This window comes from Capricornis sumatraensis, chromosome 8, assembly GCF_032405125.1.
Source record: "Capricornis sumatraensis isolate serow.1 chromosome 8, serow.2, whole genome shotgun sequence".
Classification (NCBI taxonomy): Eukaryota; Metazoa; Chordata; class Mammalia; order Artiodactyla; family Bovidae; genus Capricornis; species Capricornis sumatraensis.
In genome coordinates this window covers 97,128,419-97,146,862 of record NC_091076.1, presented here as the reverse complement: position 1 = coordinate 97,146,862, position 18,444 = coordinate 97,128,419, and the positions used below count along the sequence as shown (strand labels likewise).

General features: G+C 48.7%; 1 protein-coding gene across 1 annotated transcript in view; it reads left to right on the top strand.

The window, feature by feature from the left end:
* MARCHF10 (membrane associated ring-CH-type finger 10) overlaps nucleotides 1–18,444 on the top strand; it is an 89,797-nt gene that overhangs the window by 46,533 nt on the left and 24,820 nt on the right. Inside the window, exons 4-5 of the mRNA XM_068978969.1 lie at nucleotides 10,556–10,708; nucleotides 16,928–18,350. Coding sequence (XP_068835070.1) covers nucleotides 10,556–10,708; nucleotides 16,928–18,350 — 1,576 coding nt within the window. The remainder of the gene's footprint in view (nucleotides 1–10,555; nucleotides 10,709–16,927; nucleotides 18,351–18,444) is intronic.

Genomic DNA, 18,444 nt, shown 5'->3' with positions numbered 1-18,444 from the left:
CGCAGGTATCACAGAGCCCAGAATTTGAGGTCCTGGTTCAGATTTCTGGTCTACTTCACCCTATAAACTGGCAACTTCTGCAATCTCAGTTTTCTCATCAGTAAAATGGAGTGGTTACCAACACCACAAGGTAGTTGTGAGGACTAAAATCCTGGGTATAGACTGGGCTTTAGGTAAAGGTTAATCCCAAAGACCCCCTCTACTTATGAAGCCTGCTCCCAGCCCCATAGGCCACTCCCAGGTTAGCCTCTCTGTAAGAGAATAGCTCAACCAAAGATATTTTAGTTTGAGATGTGACAGGTCATAAGTTGATTATTTAAAATGTTTAACTCTGATTATCAGTAAAGTCATCCATCTATACCCCCAGGACCTATGGGATATTAGCAACACATTCAACTTGCTCCCCACCATCTCAGAGCACGTGGCACAAGGAGCCTTGCTTTTCCTGCCCATCATGCATTCAATCAGCACTTCACTATTCACCTACTGCCTGCTTATCTGCCAGGCACCACACAGATACTGGGGCTACAAGAATCAAGCACACAGGACCTGCCTTCCAGGGGCTCCCAGCCTAGTGGGAGGGTGGGGCACCAGCACACCCTGGCCAAGGAAAGTTCTAAGGATGTGTTGGGAGGGGCCTGTGGGGCAAAAAATCCTGAAGGAGGGGATTTAGCCAGGGCCAGAGGAGGAAGGTGGCTTCCCAGCTGGCTAGGGGTAAAGAACATGCCTGCCAGTGCAGGAGACACAGGTTCAACCCCTGGGTCAGGCAGATCCCCTGGAGAAGGAAAGGGAAACCCACTCCAGTATTCTTGCCTGGAAAGTTCCATAGACAGAGGAGCCTGGGGACCTACAGTCCGTGGGGTCGCAAAGAGGCAGACAGGACTGAGCGAATGAGCACAGGAGATTAAAGCAGGAAGGTGCACCCAGTAGAGGTGCTGAAGACACAAAGGTGTGGAAGAGAGGACGAGGAAGAGGGAGGAGAGAGAGGACGGACGGACGGACGGACAGACAGACAGACATGGAGGAACTACAGCGAGGCTAGGGGCTCACAGTATCTCCAGACAAGGAACCGGGGCATCACCCGAGAACTTATTAAAAATGCAAGAACCCCAGCCCAGCCTTAACAGGCTCCCGCATGTAACAGGCTCTCTGGGAGATTTGTGTGCACAGGTTGAGTTTGAGAAGCTCTGGGTCAGGATCAGGCTACAAGTTAGGAAGTGTAAAGTTGGTGCCCTCCAGGTACGCAAGGACCCGGCTCCCGAGGGCCCTGAATGTCATGCTGGAGGTGCTGGAGCAGCGGGCTGAGCAGGGAAAGGACGCTACCAGATCAGCATTGTTAGCAGCTGACCGGGACCAGGGAAGGGAGTTGGCAAGGAGGGTGAGGGCAGACAGAAGCCAAAAGACCAGACTCCCGCAACGGCAGTGGCCCCAGAGAGACCTGAAAAGGGCTTGACCTGGAGCAAAAGCAGCGGGAGAGGGTCTGGGCCAGAAGGATGAAAGTAAGTTTAAAGAAGTAAACCTGGCAGAATTTGGTGAGGGTCAAGAATGGGGAAAAGGAAAAAGGAGGAATCCGAGAGATCTTGGATTTCTGGCCCAGAAAACTAGGTCAACGGCGGCTGAGAAACCAAGGAGAAGGCAAGGCTTATTCTGTAGCTGTTGTCTTCAGGAACATCCTGGTCAGGCCAGGAGATGCCAGGAAGCACCTGGTTACCCAGGTCTGCTGCTCAGCAGAGGACTCCTGGCCACCAGGAGGAAGCCAAGGGCCTGCAGTGAGTAAGAGGTGGCTGAAACCACAAGAGTGTCTTCCCTGAGAGAGTGGATGGAGTAACGAGAGAGAAGGTGCAAGAACAGTTGAGGAGGGAAGGGAAAGACAACTGCAGAGAAAGGTTCCAAGAAGTAGGAGCCACCCAGGAGCCAAGAGAGGCCTTTGGAAATGGGTGGGTAAGCTCCTACAGCACTTTCAAGTGCTTAAGGATTAGAGCCCTCCATTATAGGCAATGGCTCCAACAATGGCGTCTCAGCTTGGGAACCAAGTTCAACCGCAGCATTTCCCAAACTCCTCTGTTGCTAAGAGTCGCCAGGGAGGTCCTTAATAAAACACACACACCTGGGGCCTGTCCTGACTCAGAGCATGTCTCTCCAATGAAGGGGCTGCAAAGCTGGTTTTTTAACAAGCTCTGCAGGTGATTCTCATCATAAGTTTGGTCCACTGTCTCGTAGCCTTGCTTCTCAAACTTTAAAATTCTCCAGAAATACCTGGGAACCTCAATAAACTGCCAGTTATGATTCGGTAGGTTTGAGTGGGCAGGAAGTCTGCGTTTCTAAGCAGCTGCCAGGTGACAGCCACACTGCTGTGGTCTCAGGACCACCCTGGCAGGAACAGGGCTAGAGAGAACACCTCTCTCATTTTGCAGGCAAGGAAACAGGTTCTGAGGCGGTAAGCCGTCAATCCAAGGTGACCCAGCTCGCTGAGCGCCAGAGCAGAGAGATATGTCCTGCCTGAGGGGGGTCTCTCTGGATCGTGACTCCATCAGGCGCCCATACTCTGCCTCCAGCAAGGCTGGCAGATTGAGTGTGAGGTTAGCAAACAAATCATTAACTTCACCTGGACCCCTCCCTCCTGTCCACCTGCTTCTTCCTGCTTGCTCCCTCTCCCTGCCCGTGAGCCCACCAGGATCTCTGCTCCTTTCTCTTTTCCCCCAAGCCTCCCCTCTGCAACAGAAAGGCCAGATTAGGGCATGACCACAACCTCCCAACCAGGGTGGGCAGCTGGAAGATCAGGGGAGAGAGGCTTACCTAAGTGAGACCCCGCAGACCACCATATGTTGCTGCCAGAATAGCTAATTAGACTGGCTGTAGGAGAGGAGAAGGGCCCGTGAGCTTCCACATGGGAACTTAGTGGGGAAGAACTTTCCTGCATCTGTCGGGGACGCTGGAGACCAGGGGCCGGAAAGGGGGGTGATGGTGATGTCACTGCCCTGCTCTTCAGCGACTGAGACCCGAGCCAGGCGCCTCCTGGGCAGGAGCCAGGCACTTGGAGATGCCATCCACCCCTCAAGAACGATGTTTGAGTTTTGATTCATTCTCAGCCTTTTGAATGTCCTTTCCCCCGGGCGAGTGTTACCTCCTGACCGCTCTTTTTCTTTCGTGCAGGTGACAGCAGTGAGCACCCGCTGTTCTGTGTTGAATATTCCCCTTACTGCTCCGTCTTTGCTTTCTCCCCTGTCCCGCAGCCCAATACCAATTACTGCTGCCTCCTCCTGCCACTACTGCCACCCGCCTCCCCACCGGCGGGCCAGGACACCCCACCACCCCTCCCTCCAGCCCGCTTTGCCCCCTTCCTGAGCCCCTCTCCTTCCTCCCCGGGCCCCGTGCCCGAGTCTCCAGCCACCCTGTGCTACTTCCCCGTCTCCAGCCCCAGGCCCATCGAGACCCCTGTGCTGTGCCTGCCCGGCCCCCGACGGCCCAGTAAAATTTACCTGGTGTGGTAAGTGGCCCTCGGCAGGGCGGGGCACACAGCACAGTGGAGCCGAAGAGAAGGGGGGAAACCTCAAGCTTCCGGAGGGCAGGTGGACAAGAGGGGGGCCCACGGCTGGCCAGTGTGGTGCGTCGGGGGCACAGGAAGACCAGGCAGCTGCGGCCACTTCACTAGCCTTCTCCTAGCACTTAAAGGAGTGAGCGACCAATAAAATCCCATCCTTCCTCTTTCAGTCTCTCTCTCTCTCTCTCTCTCTCGAGACTCATTTGATTTCTTCACACCTGTGTCTGGCACAGTTTGGATTATAACCGCCAGAAACCCAGCAGGCCCCTCCGTGTCCGATCGTAGTTCTGGAGCTGGCCCTGGGAGGGGGAGGCATCAGGGACAGGACCGGGTGGGGGACGTCCACGCTGGGTGTGAGAGCCGGTTCAGGACCACACCGGGGAGGGACAAATGAAAGGCCTCAGACACTGTTTATGTTTTCTTTCCTGGCTACTTATTAGGCCCTACATCTCTCCAAATCAAAAAAATCCCACCTCCTGGGTCCCTAAATAAAACACATTTATGGTCCATAATTAAGCTTTCATTAAGATCTCCTCTGGGGATGTGAAACAACACACATTTTCCAGCACACTCAGACCAGCAAACAGACACGGCCGATTATTTGTGGCTGTACAGAAGGCTGCCTGTTCCACCAGGGCAACATCGGCTCTTGCGGTTAAGCTGTAATTCTGCCCGTGATTGAAAAGAAGCAATAAATCCTTTTCAAAAGGCATCTCTCAGGCACAACCCTAGGCACTGGGCATTAAAGTCGGGACGGGTACAGGTTCAGGAATTGGATTTCTCTCTCCACCTTTCTTTTTCCACTTTGTCTATCCAGAACTGTGTCTCCTTCCTGGAGAAGGAAATGGCAACCCACTCCAGTACTCCTGCCTGGAGAATCCCATGGAGGGAGGAGCCTGGTAGGCTACCATCCATGGGATCGCAAAGAGTCGGACGTGACTGAGCGACTTCACTTCACTTCATACAGTGATGTGAGGAGTTAAAGGATGACCAGGTGCGTGGAATGAACATGGGCCACTAAATGGACTCGGTTCTCAGTCGTCAGGGGCCTTGGTGGGGGCGGGGGGCTGTTTTTGTAGGTCTTTTCCTTCTCTTGTGTTTCCTGCCTAGAGAAGTTTCTTCAGCATTTGTTGTAAAGTTGACTTGAAGGTGCTGAATTCTATTCACTTTTAAAGCTTTTGACTTCTCCGTCAAATCTGAATGAGCGCCTCACTGGGTAGAGTATTCTTGGTTGTAGTTTCTTCTGTTTCATTGCTTTAAATATATCATGCCATTCCCTTCTAGCTTACAGAGTTTCTGCTGAGAAATCAGCTGTTAACCTTCTGGGTTAACCCTTGTATGTTATTTATCATTTTCCCTTGATTTTGGTCAATTTGATTAGTATGTGTTTCAGTGTGTTCCTGCTTCAGTTTATCCTGCCTGGGACTCTCTGAGTTTCCTGGACTGGATTGAAGTTCTATTTCCTTTCTCATGTTAGTGAAGTTTTCAGCTATTATATCTTCAAATATCTTCTCAGATCCCCTCTCTCTTGTCCTTCTGCTGCTGCTGCTGCTGCTGCTGCTGCTGCTGCTGCTGCTAGATCGCTTCAGTCGTGTCCAACTCTGTGTGATCCCATAGACGGCAGCCCACCAGGCTCCCCTGTCCCTGGGATTCTCCAGACAAGAACACTGGAGTGGGTTGCCATTCCCTATAATGAAAATGTTGGTGTTTCTAATGTTATCCCAGAGGTCTCTTAGGCTGTCTTCATTTCATTTTTTCCTTTATTCTGTTGTGCAGTATTGACTTCCACCATTCTGTCTTTCCCTCAGGTATCCTGCTACTGATTCCTTCTAGTGTATTCTTCATCTATTTGTTTCCTTTTTAGTTCTTCCAGGTCTTTATTAAATGTTTCTTGCATCTTCTCAATATTTGACTCCATTATTTTTCCCAAGATCCCAGATCATCTTCATTATCATTATTCTGAATTCTTTTTCTGGAAGGTTGCCTGTCTCTACTTCATTGTTTTTCTGGGGTTTCATCTTGTTCCTTCATCTGGGACATAATCTTCTGCCTTTCCATTTCTGTGATTTTCATTCTGGAGGCTGCAGGATTATAGTTCTTCTTGCTTCTGGTAGATGAGGCTATCTAAGAGGCTTGTGCAAGCTTCCTGATATGAGGAACTGGTGGTGTGTAGAACTCAGTCTTACTCTGGAGGGCAGGGCTGTGCTCAGTAAAACTTTAATCTGCTTGTCTGGTGATGGGTAAGTCTGTGTTCCCTCCTGTTAGTTTTCTGATCTGAGGCAACCCATCCCTGCAATCTGCAGGCTATATGGGGGAGCTAATGGTGATCTCCAGGACAGCTCATGCCAAAGGGTACTTCCTATGATTGCTGCGGCCAGTGCCTTTGTCCCTGTGGTGAGCCACTGCCAATCCGTGCCTCTGCAGAAGACCCTCCAACACCAGCAGGTAGGTATGGTTCAGTCTCCTGTGGGGTCACACTGCTTCTTCTCTGAGTCTTAGTGCACACAAAATTTTGTGTGTGGCCTCGAAGAGTGGAGACTCTGCTTCCCCTGGTCCTGTGGAAGTCCTGCAATCAAATCCTGCTAAGTTTTACAGAGAGATTCCCTGAGGATTTCCTGCTAGATCCCCAGGCTGGAAAGCCTGACATGGGGCTCAGAACCTTCACAACAGTGGGAGAACTTCTGTGATACTAGTGTTCCTCAGTTTTTGGGTCGTCCACCCAGTGGGTATGGGACTTGATTTTATCATGATTGCACCCCTCCTCGGAGAAGGCAATGGCAGCCCACTCCAGTACTCTTGCCTGGAAAATCCCATGGATGGAGGAGCCTGGTAGGCTGCAGTCCATGGGGTCGCTAAGGGTCGGACACGACTGAGCGGCTTTGCTTTCACTTTTCACTTTCATGCATTGGAGAAGGAAATGGCAACCCACTCCAGTGTTCTTGCCTGGAGAATCCCAGGGACGGGGGAGCCTGGTGGGCTGCCGTCTATGGGGTCGCACAGAGTCGGACATGACTGAAGCGACTCAGCAGCAGCAGCAGCGCCCCTCCTACCATCTCAATGTGGCTTCTCCTTTGACTTTGGACATGGTGGATCTTTTTTTGATGTGTTCCAGCATCTTCTGGTCAATGACTGTTCAATAGTTAGTTGCGATTTCAGTGCTTTCACAGGAGGAGGTGAGTGCACGCCCTTCTCCACTATCTTGAACTAATCTCCAGTCGTCAAGGTCTTGTATAAATATAAGATTTCTACTTTTTTTTTCCTTTGCTGGTCAAATTAAGAACTGTTCAGTCAACAGTTGGTGTCCCAGCAATGTCAAGACAGACAATTGAGGCAGACACCTTCTGTGTAAACAGCTGTTTGATTTCTTGGCTACTGGAGGCATCCCTTTGTGCAGATACTAGAAGGAATGGGTTTCATGGTGCCCAAAGCAAGCCACAGTCTTCCCAAAATTCAGTGACAAACTTCAGGTTGATAGGTTGCCTGGCAACAAAACTTCTGAACACAACTTGCTCCATCCTCTGTAAGGCAAAGGCTCAGTCTTACTACCTGGACAGGAAGTTATATTTCACCTTTTAGTGTCAGTATAATTTAGTCTTCCTAAAAATTAGTATATGTAGCATGCTATCATGGGAGAAGGCAATGGCACCCCACTCCAATATTCTTGCCTGGAAAATCCCGAGGACAGAAGAGCCTGGTAGGCTACAGTCCATGGGGTCGCTAAGAGTCGGACAAGACTGAGCAACTTCACTTTCACTTTTCACTTTCATGCATTGGTGAAGGAAACGGCAACCCACTCCAGTATTCTCCCCTCGAGAATCCCAGGAACAGAGGAGCCTAGTGTGCTGCTGTCTATGGGATCGCACAGAGTCGAACACGACTGAAGTGACTTAGCAGCAGCAGCATGCTGTCATGAAGATCATCTTAGGAAGGCGCCCATGGCCTGAGGTTTTGTTCACTTTGGATGTGAGTAAGGTGATTAGGAACTGGAATCCATGTATTGATACAAACAAACTAGGCACTTTGTGTGCTGCTAGCCTGTCCAGCTCTTTGTGATCCCACGGACTGTAGCCTGCCAGACTCCTCTGTCTATGGAATTTTCCAGGCAAGAATACTGGAGTGGGTAGCCAGTCCCTTCTCCAGGGATCTTCCCAGCCTACAGATTGAACCCAGATCTCCTGTACTGCAGGCAGCTTAGGTCACTTCATTTGTAACTGCAGGTGCAAATGGAAAATAAGGAGTATTTCATAAGACTTTGCTTTCTATAGAACCTAAAGGGTATCACAGGGAAGAAGTCAGTGGTGCAGCCAAGTTAGATTATAATCTTTAGGCCAAAATGTCTTACTCATCTTTGTAAGCCCTTGGATTATTACACAGAAAAGGCATTTGCTGAACAAATTACAATAAAAAGAGTTGCTATTTGTCTTTTGAATTTTGTAATAGGATTAAAGAAGAGAGTCAGCAAGAATTACACAGGAATAAAGGGTGCTGAATAAGTTATTCTCAACCTATAAAGCCTGCATAATAATACATTTCTGGTCAAATTTGGTTCTCTCAGGGGAGTGACTTCAGATTTCCAATTATTATTGGTGGTATTATTATCACTGTTTATGGCAGAAGCAGCAGTTACCATTTTTAGCAGCTAATAAGCACCAGACACTGAGTTAGACCATTTACCTACATTATTGCTAAACTTCACGATAACTCAACAGGATGCAAATATTCCCATTTTACAGTTGCAGATACTGAGGTACAAACTGCCCAAAGTCAGAGGAATCTGGCTTCACTACCAGCAGTATTTTCTTCACTGCCAGACCTGGTCAAACAATCTCTAGTTCTTTCAGTTTTATTACTTTAGTTTGCTGGGAACTCAGTTAGAGGAGACGTGGTTATGGAAATCATTCTGGAAATCACTTAAGAGAGCCAATGCTTTGAAGTAAGTACTTTTCTGAACAAAACAGACTAATCTGTTATCTTAAGTTATCTTGGGTGTTCAGCACAAGGGAAAAAATGGTTCTACTTCTAGAATTCCCCATAGTTTTCAGCTGAATGCATCTTCTCAAGCCCTATAAACCATACTAAGTGATTATTACTTGTCCTGCAAGAGAGTTTGAGAAAACACACAGGCTGGCTAAGACAGGGTCCTCGAAGCTTATAGTCTAGTTGGAGAGAAAAGACACAATTCTGAGGCAATCTTGGAATATTTAAATAATAAAGGTCCTAAGGACCCTGAAAGTTCTGGCCAAAGCAGACCTCCAGGGACCTGATGGTTGGAGCAAGCTAGTGCAGGCTGGAGGGAAAAGGCCCTCTGGGAGACAGGGCGCATAGGGGTGTGGATGGGGTGGGGGAGCGGGAGGGCTGCTGCCTGGGGTGTGAAGGAAAGCTGAATATTCGGCTGGAAATCAAAGTAAAATCCTCATAAAAAGGACCTTTGAGCCAGGTCCTGAATATCCCCTGGACTTGGCCCTTGCCCCAAGCCTGCCCCTTCCCTGGTCGTCCTCCTGTTTCCTCTTCAGTAAAGAATGATCCTGCTGCTTCCCCGCCCAGCCACACCCATCTGTCAGGGGCTAGGCAGGGGGCAGTTGATGACTTCTGAGAGCTGCCGAGGAATAAGGCCCCAAGTGACGGGGAGAAGCCTATGGGCCACAGGAACGCAGCTTCTGGGGTAGGGGGGCAGGATCCCCTACTGTTAAGCCCTCCATCCCTCTCTCTCACCCTCCTCTCTCCCAACTCAGTCAGTGAGATCCTGTCTAATCATCATCCTACACTCTCCAAAGAATGTATTCTCATTTTCTGGAGAATTCTCTTTCTGGTCATGCCCACAATTTCCCTGGGCTCCACCGACATGCCCTAAGCTGGAACCCACACCACCGGCAGCTCCCCCTTCTAGCAAGTTCCCCCGACGAGGGCCTGTCAGGGAAAGTAAGCTGTAGCTAATCATTGTTTTAAACCAGGCTTCACGGGCAGCCAAGGAGAACTTCCATTCCTTTCCTCAATCTGATTTAAAAAGATCCACATAACCACAACTTACACTGTGGGACATAAATCCAGTTGTCTTCATGTGCCAAGGAAGGCTGTTCTCTCGCACACAACTCAGAGACCCTTCCCGGCTTTACCCCCCTCCCCCTTGGCTGCGGGCTATTTGTGAAAGTTCCGAACTGTCCAAGAGGAGATGAGCCAGGCAAATTCTCCTGGAAGCATTTCATCTAGAAATTCACAATCTTTAACTGCCTGTGAACTTGAGAACTTGTAGAGATGCGTGGAAAACAACAAAACCCTTTCCCCAAGCTCACATGCCCTGAGAATACATGTGAAGAGGAAACTTGAGATTATTCATACCAATTAGCAACCTAATTCAAAATGTGACTTTAAAAATATATATTACCGGGAACTCAATTAGAATTGGCACTTCAGTTACTGTCTTCCAGGGAATGTATCAACCCCACCCAGTGGTGGGTAACACACAGGCAAAAAAAAAAAAAACTGGTCCCCAGATGCTTGGAATCTTTCTGGAAGACCATATTAGTTGCTAATAAACAACCTGAAGATATGAATATGTAGTTGCAGAACAGACTGTGATTCAAGTTTAGATGAGGACATGGGGAGCCGGGCTTTGTGTGTCCCAAAGGTAAAGGCTCTCGAAGGTTTTAACAGCAAGCCCATCCCAATATCTATGAACTGGAAGCTAGAAACTTCTTAGCAAAAGGAAGGACCCCCTTCAGACTCCTCATGGCAGGTGTCAGGGGGTGCTCATGAATGGTGATCACAGCCTTGTGAAGTAGGTATTATTATTCCCATGTCACAGGTGGGGAAAACAGGCTCCCGGAAGTGATCTGTCCAAGCCCACGTGATTACAAGGTCATAGAACCAGGTTTCAAATTCAGCTTCTCCCTCGCCTCCATTTTATTTTTTTTTAAATTCCCTTAACTGCCTTCCCTACCACAGGCCCTCTGAGCAGTCTTTCTATGAAGATGTTTTCCTATAAAAAAATTATTGAAAAGATTTTGCACTTTTCAGCAGCCCAGGCACCTCAGATTTTATCAAGGAAGAAGAGGCCAAACCTGGGTAGACTGACAGTCAGCCCAGAGATGCGGAGTCCACGATTGTCTGGGGACAGCAGCAGACAGAAACTGCAGCAGCCTGGGAGGGTACCTGCCCTCAGGGGAACAGGTAAGGATGCTCATACATCTCTGACCTCAGAGACTGATTTGCGCTGTTACAGGGTGAATTCCGTGTGCTTTTTATGTGAAGAGAGTGTACCTTACAATGAAATACTTAAAAGGTTTTAAAAACAAACTATTGGATCCAGTTTCCTTCTCTGAGGGAGGCTGGCAGGCAAAGGCAGGGTGGGGAGAGTTTTCATTTTCTCTACCGTTACTCCATAAGCGAGACCATGTAAGGTTTTGAGTGGATGCCCACCATGAGGCTTCTGGAGAGGGTATTTTGGTGGTGGGGGGTAAGTATTGGGGGTGAGTGGGGGAGGGTAGACAAGCAGTTTCCAGCTCTGAGGATGTCTCACGCCGCCACAGTTCCCCACCCACCTCCCAGGAGGGGAGGATAGAGGTCTGTGGATGGCAGACAACTCACCTCCCCCAGAGATTTTTTCCCTTCTGATCCAAGGTGTCAAGATCTTAGCATCTAAGAAATAACACAGAGGCGGATATAGGCTTTATTTCAAAGCACTGGTTTGGCCGACACCTCTTCTTTTGGTCCTGAGCATTCATCCCAAGGCCCGAGCCACGCTGCTCTGCTAACCACGCTGTCCTCTCCTGCGGTGGCAAAGGAAAGGAGGAATAGGTCCTAAGGAGCCCCCTTGGGAGTCAAGGAAAGGGATACTTGACAGCTCACCTTGCCAGCCAAGCACCTGTTTCGTCCTCTTGGGGGAGCCACTGAGCATCACATTTCCTCACCACCCACTGAACGCAGGAGACGTTACTTAGAAGTATGATATGTACTGTGGTGGACTCAAGTAAATACAGAACAATGTACTCGGATGGCTTGAAGTTGGGGGCGATTAGAGCACATGTGACTCTGTAACAACTCAAAGTCCACAGGCCCCCAGTGATCTAATGCCTCCTGGCAGAAAGGGCAGACCTCACTTCTAATTCCAGCCCTCCTTCCTTCCCCAGTGCAGCCTGGGGTGGTCAAGAAGCCAGTCTGGGTTACAGTGCCCATGTTTTAAAATAAGGATAATGAAAGCTACCTCATCGCCTTGCTAGAATAACGAAACGAAGTGCTGTTCTCGGCAGCACTTGAATACAGCGGACACTCAACTACCGCTAGTTTCTCCTGCCATCTCCCCCACAGTTCTCAGTGAACTCTAGACTGCTGTTTGGAAGGTGGGGTTCCCCATGCATCAAACATTCCTTGACCCACGAGGCTCATCTAATCCTCCACGTGTGCCCAGAAGATATCTTCCATTATCCTGAGATTCACTGAGAATTTGTCCTGATCTTCTATTATACCCCTGACTCCTTATCTTGCCTCTGGTCCTTTTTGGTTTTTTTCCCCACATTCCAAAGTAGTTTTCAAAAAAATAAATGAAGAAATACAATAAAGCAGTTTGCATAAGTTGGAGTAGGAGCCAGATGTTTGAATTGTGTCAGCAAGAGATCCAAAGCAAACGTGACAGAGAGCTAATATATTGCAAGCACTCACAAATCAATAGGGAAAACATGAATACCTAATCGGAAAACTGGGGAAGAGGCACTGCAGACATTTCACAGAAGAAATAATACAGGTGGTTAATAAAGTCTGGGGAGGCGGGTAAAAAGTTCCAGCTCACTCAGTAGTAAATGTAAATTTACAAGAGAGAAATCTGGCCTACCAAATCGGCTAAGACTAAAGCTCAACGACGTCTCTGGTGGTTCAGTGGTGAAAAATTCACCTGCCAATGCGGAAGACATGGGTGCGATCCCTGATCCAGGAGGATCCCACAGGCTGCGGAGCTACTAAGCCAGTGTGCCACAATTGCTGAAGCCTGTGCCCCCGAGAGCACGTGCTCTGCAACAAGCGAAGCCCACAGGCTGCCCACTAGAGAGCAGCCCCTGCTCACCCCAACTAGACAAAAGCCCACATAGCCAAATATAAAAATAAATATGATAAACAAAATTATATAAAAAAATAATGCTCAATACTGATAGTGAAACTACTGACTAACATTTCCCAGGTACAGATACTCAGGTGCTATGCCAAGCCCGCAGCATACGTTCCCAGTAACCACCACAGTTAGGAGAGATGCTGTCATATCCTACCTGGTGGGTCACTTGGTCCAAACTGGAATTTGGCAACCTGTGTCCTCGTCTTTAGAGCTTGCGATTCCACTCCTATGGATCTATTCTAAGAAAATAAGACCTGCAATCTAGGAGGTATGAGCGAGGATGTCTATCATGGTGTGATTTGTGGCAGCAAAAATCTGGAAACAATCTATATACCCAACAACAGGGGAAGGGTTTGTATAATGTACCCTTAGAGTAGAATCATTATCATATTCTTAAAGAATAATTAATGGCAGGAGATAGTGCTCACAATAAAAATGTTTAGGGAAAGAAAGCAGGACACAAAATTGTATATACCCAAATACCCAATTTTGTTTTTAAAAATAGTATTTCTAGATAAGCAAGCCCTGGGTTGTAAATTCAAATGTCTTCAGGGAACAGGTGGGTAGGGCAGGAGAAGTACCTAACAAGGGCTAGGATGCTTGCAGTCAGCCAGACACACTCCACCTGAAGGCAAGTAACTTAGTGTTCACAGACAACTGCAAAATAAAAGTAGCCCGGGGTCTTGAGTTTGCAACCCACCTCTGAATTCCAGAACAGCAGCGATGTTCCTCAGAGAAGGCAATGGCACCCCACTCCAGTACTCTTGCCTGGAAAATCCCATGGATGGAGGAGCCTGGTAGGCTGCAGTCCATGGGGTCGCTAAGAGTCCGGCATGACTGAGCAACTTCGCTTTCACTTTTCACTTTCATGCATTGGAGAAGGAAATGGCAACCCACTCCAGTGTTGTTGGCCTGGAGAATCCCATCTATGGGGTCGCACAGAGCTGGACACGACTAGAGCGACTTAGCAGCAGCAGCGATGTTCCTGAGTTTCAGATACTTGGTAATTTTTACTTCTTCATCCTCTTGTGTGTCTCCCAAGGTTTCTATCAACTACTTTTATTAACCAGAGGAAAACAGTTAAAAGTTTATGGCTGTCAAAACAGATGAAACTGTTGGTCAAGCACATGTAGACGTCTAGAACAAAGCCACAGCCTTCGGGCAGAGAGGTGCTTTTTCTGGTTTCATCTCGTTGCTCCTACAACATTCAGTCGCACCTAGTTGGGCTCCTGGAAACAGCAGGCATTCCGCTCACAGCTGGAGCCCACGCAGGGCCTCAGAGAGGACTCAGCAGCATCTGCAAGGCCTGATCTGCAAAGACTGCATCCCTGGACACACGCAGTCTAGGGGTCATCCCAGGCCTGGAGCTATGAAATCTGCTCCCTATTTGATAGACACAAGAAAAAGGGTTAAACTAGCGTAAACATAGAATAGCACAGTCTGCCACCTTTAGGGGAAACACACACAGGGACTGAATTTTTAAAGAGGAAGGCAGCTGGGGTGGTGAGGAAGGGTGGAGACGCACTCCCTGGCGTTTCTGGAATCTGCACGCGCTGCAGGGCAGCACTTACCCTGTGACTCCTCCTGCCCCAGAGGCTTGTGTCAGTGGCTTCCGTGAAATAAGCTGTGGCTCCTGCTGTTTCCAGTTTCTGGGTTTCAGAAGCCACTCAAACTGATTCTTGTTATCTAGCTAGCTAGCTAGCTGATAGCCTGTTGGGGGTGGGGGTGGGGGGGGGGGTCTCCTGGGGCCTGAACTAAACAGACTCAGGGCACAGGAGCAGCTCTGTGTGTTCACAACCAGAAGATTCAGGTCTCAGCACCTGCTAGCTAATCTCTGAGGCCCTTGTGCTCAGTCACTTCAGTCCATGTCTGTGACTCTTTGCTACCCCATGGACTGTAGCCCGCCAGGCTCCTTTGTCCATGGGATTTTCCAGGCAAGAATACTGGAGTGGGTTGCCATTTCCTTCTCCAGTCACATTCAAAATGAAAAGTAACCAACTGAAGACTATACTTCTGAATCCTCCAAACTACCTTTTTCTTCAAAGAAAAAATATATATACACACAAAAAGACATATATATGGACTTGCCTGGAGGGACAGTGGAAGAACCCGCTTGCCAACGCAGGGGACACAGGTTCGATTCCTGACCCAGAAAGACTCCATATGGCACTGAGCAACTAAGCCTGTGCGCCCTAGAGCCTGTGCTCTGCAACAAGAGAAGCCACCACAGTGAGAAGCCCACGCACCGCAATTAGAGCGCAGCCCCTGCTTGACACGTCTAGAGAAGGCTCACATGCAGCAGTGAAGACCCAGTGCAGCCAAAAATAAATAAAAACAGCAGTGTGTACATGTAATATATATATATATACTCATACATACACACATATGGTGGCATAGTGGTAAAGAATCTGCCTGCTGATGCAGGAGACACAAGAGATGTGAGTTCGATCCCTGGGTTGGGAAGATCCCGTGGAGGAGGAAATGGCAACCTGCTCCAATATTCTTGCCTAGGAAATCCCATGGACAGAGGAGCCTGGTGGGCTACAGTCTAGGGGTCATGAAGAGTCAGACTCAACTGAACACGAGCACGACAACAGATATATATATCAAGAGAATTCAGATCACTGCATCGAAGCATTTGTTCTTTAAAAAACCATCAGCCCAGCCTGGGTGGAAACACAGCTCCACTCCTTTGTATCCACAGCCACATACCCAGAGCATCCTAGAATCACTGCTTCGTCTCTTACTGGGGTTTATAAAACCCAGGAGGAGCCTGATAAGAAAGCTTAACTGATTTCCAGAAGAGCCAATGAGTAAAGATTCTCACTGCGTCCCTGAGTGTCCCATGCGGTTCATAGTAAAAAGAGGCTTACAGAGGGACCAGGGCTGATGCTCCCTGGGAACTCCATTAAAGCGAGTCTGTATGGGCTTGGCCTTTAGCTAAGCTGCACACTCAGAGGATTTGCATTTTGCCTGCCTGAGCTGTCACCACCCAGGCCTTCCTAAAGCTGTGGAGTCCTGGCCACCCTACAGGGTGAATTGCTTTAGAAGGATAAGGACAGTAGCACCTCACCAGACCCTGCAAGACAGCCGGGAGGGGAGTGGGGGAGGGGAGGGTGGGGCGGAAGGAGGGCTGACGGCAGGAGGGATCACAGGTGAGTGGAATGGGGACGTGTTCGATCCGCACTCCGAGGGTAAAAGCGCTCAGCAGTTCACACGTGATGAGTGAAGTAGATCCTTATTCTCATAAGGAAATTGTTTCTTCAGGAGCAACGCAGGGTAGTGGTTATGGAGACAAACTGCAGCCTCAGGCAGGCCTGAATTCAAATGTTCGCTCCATCACTTACTGGAAATAGGGTCTTGGCAAGCTATGGGACTTCCTAATGTATATAGCACAGTTAGCATGCTGCCCTCATAAGTTGTGCTTATTCGCTAATTTTACAAGGTACATTTTGACCAAACCATTTCACCCTCAGAGGATTCCACCCATTTGGGCACTCACCCTCTCTCCTCTTTCTACATCTCCTATACTTTAGATTCAGGGGACAATGGAGAGGAATTCTATCATAGCCAGAGGTCACAAACTGATTAGGGGCTAGTGACAAAGGGGAGATCGTGATTTCATGAGAGAGTTATGATTTTTATCTGCACGGAATAGTAAGCGTAACCGCAATCACCAATATAATAGGACACCAGTTTCTAGAGCCTTCCTCCAATCTGCCACAGTGGACCATGCATTTCTTAAGGTTCTGTGAAGCTGCATGTGAAGCAGGAGTATGAATGTATGTTGAATGAATTGGGTTGGGACAGTGCTGGCAGTTTCTGTAATAGGCATTCCTGGAGTGCTGGTCTTCCTTCTCAACAAATACAGGTATGAATATGAAAATCATATTCATATTGAATGAGCCCTGACTGATGTGGGGGCTGGACAGTCTTCCAAGAGCTTCTGCAGAAAAGATCTGTATCCTCAGGGTCACTCCACTGCCCCAGGACCAACCTGAGCTCCACAAGTATGCAAAACAGAATTTGTAGGTGGTAAACTGAGGCCATGGACAGAGGAGCCTGGTGGGCTACAGTCCATGGGATCGCAAAGAGTCAGACGTGACTGAGTGACTTACTGAGGCTGACTCTCCTGGACACCTTCAGTACCTCCAGCTGCTTTAACCGTGCCCATTTCCCTCTCCAGGGCTTGTTGGTTGCCTTACAGGACTCTCCCACTCGATATGAAGAGGTCCTGCATCCGCGAGCACTCACAGTAAAATGATTAAGTTTGTCTTTTCTCAATGCAGATCCGATAGTTCGACAAGAACATCCAACATGGGCAAGTGACCCCAAGCTGAAGAGGCCCACTCGAGAGAGAAGAAACTTGGTCCCATCCTCACAAGGAGTAATGGTGATAGAAAACACCCCCACTGAACGAGCCAGAAAACGAGACCCAAGCACGCGCTCCCAGAGCGCGCCACACTCAGCCCTACCCCAGGCCTTCCAAGGAACACACAGTCCCCAAGAGTCGGATGAGTCCTTGGGGCTACCAGTTGCGGCCAGCGCCCTGGGAGGGCCGAGAAGAACCATGTTTCGGTTCAGAGACGAAGACTTCTATTCCATTTTATCCTCAAACCCTGGAGGTGACCATGATGACACGGAAGAGGAAACCCACATGGAGGAAGAGCTTCTGATGGCTGGCATGCACCCGCCCCGTTCCCCTTCCAGTCATAAGAGAAGCAGATTCCTGGGGACACTGGCCACTCAGGCCAAAAATAAAGATTCTGAAGAAAATCCTGCACACTGCAGAGCCAATTCTATAAGGAGAAGTGAGGCCAGCCATGGCTCCCTAAGAATTAGCAATGCAATGGCGCCGGTGACAGAGCAGTCTTCTGCCGGGCAAAGGATGTCCCAAGACCCTGGGCTGTCTGATGGGGGACCTATTAAAGGGAAAGACAGCAGTGACTGTGAAAGTGAGAAAAAGGCCTCTCATTCATGGGACACCCAATCCGAACCCAGCCTGGAGGAGGACATCAATGCTGAAAATGAATCCCGTGATGGTATCTCTATGGAAGAGAGGCCTGGAACCCGTGCTTGTGAAAGAGACTGGCACGCCTATTTAAGTGAGTCTAGTAACCCTCTTGATTCTTCCCTTGCTGGTAGACCAACGACTCCAAGATCATCAGTGAATTCGTCCCATAACATGCTTGGATCAGTCACACATTTCACTCTGAGAGATGATACTCTGGCAGACCTGCCCCCATCATCTACCTTAGTTCCCAGTTCAGACTTGGAGGGAAGTTCCAGGTTTAATAATCGTCAACCACTGTCCCCCATTAGGAACAGGAATCTACTTGCTGGTGCTGAAAATTGCAGTTACCTTCCAGTAGATAGTACACATGAACTTGATGTCAGGGGAGCAGAAGATGTTATTTCAACAAACCCGTCTCAGGAGGCTCCATTATATACAGACGATCTCTTGCCGAATCCTCAGGGCAGCTTGTCCTTGATGGAGCCTTCCAGCTCCTCCCCATCAGGAATGAATGTACAAGCCCCCTTGCACATGGCGCAGTCTCTGCAAGAAAATAGACCTTTTACGTTCTTTGCAGTCTCTGAGTTCCCAAACCAAAATGAGAATGAGAGTAGAATGGAGTTCTCTGGCTTTACCAACGCCAAGGGAGCCCCTAAAATGAAGACGGATCCTGAGAAACTCAAGAAAATACAAGAAAGGTGAGGGGTTTTCATAAATATATGAATATGCATCTATGTTTTTAAAATTCCATTTCTCGAATGGCAAAAAGCAGTGCTTTCCTAAAAAGGTTCA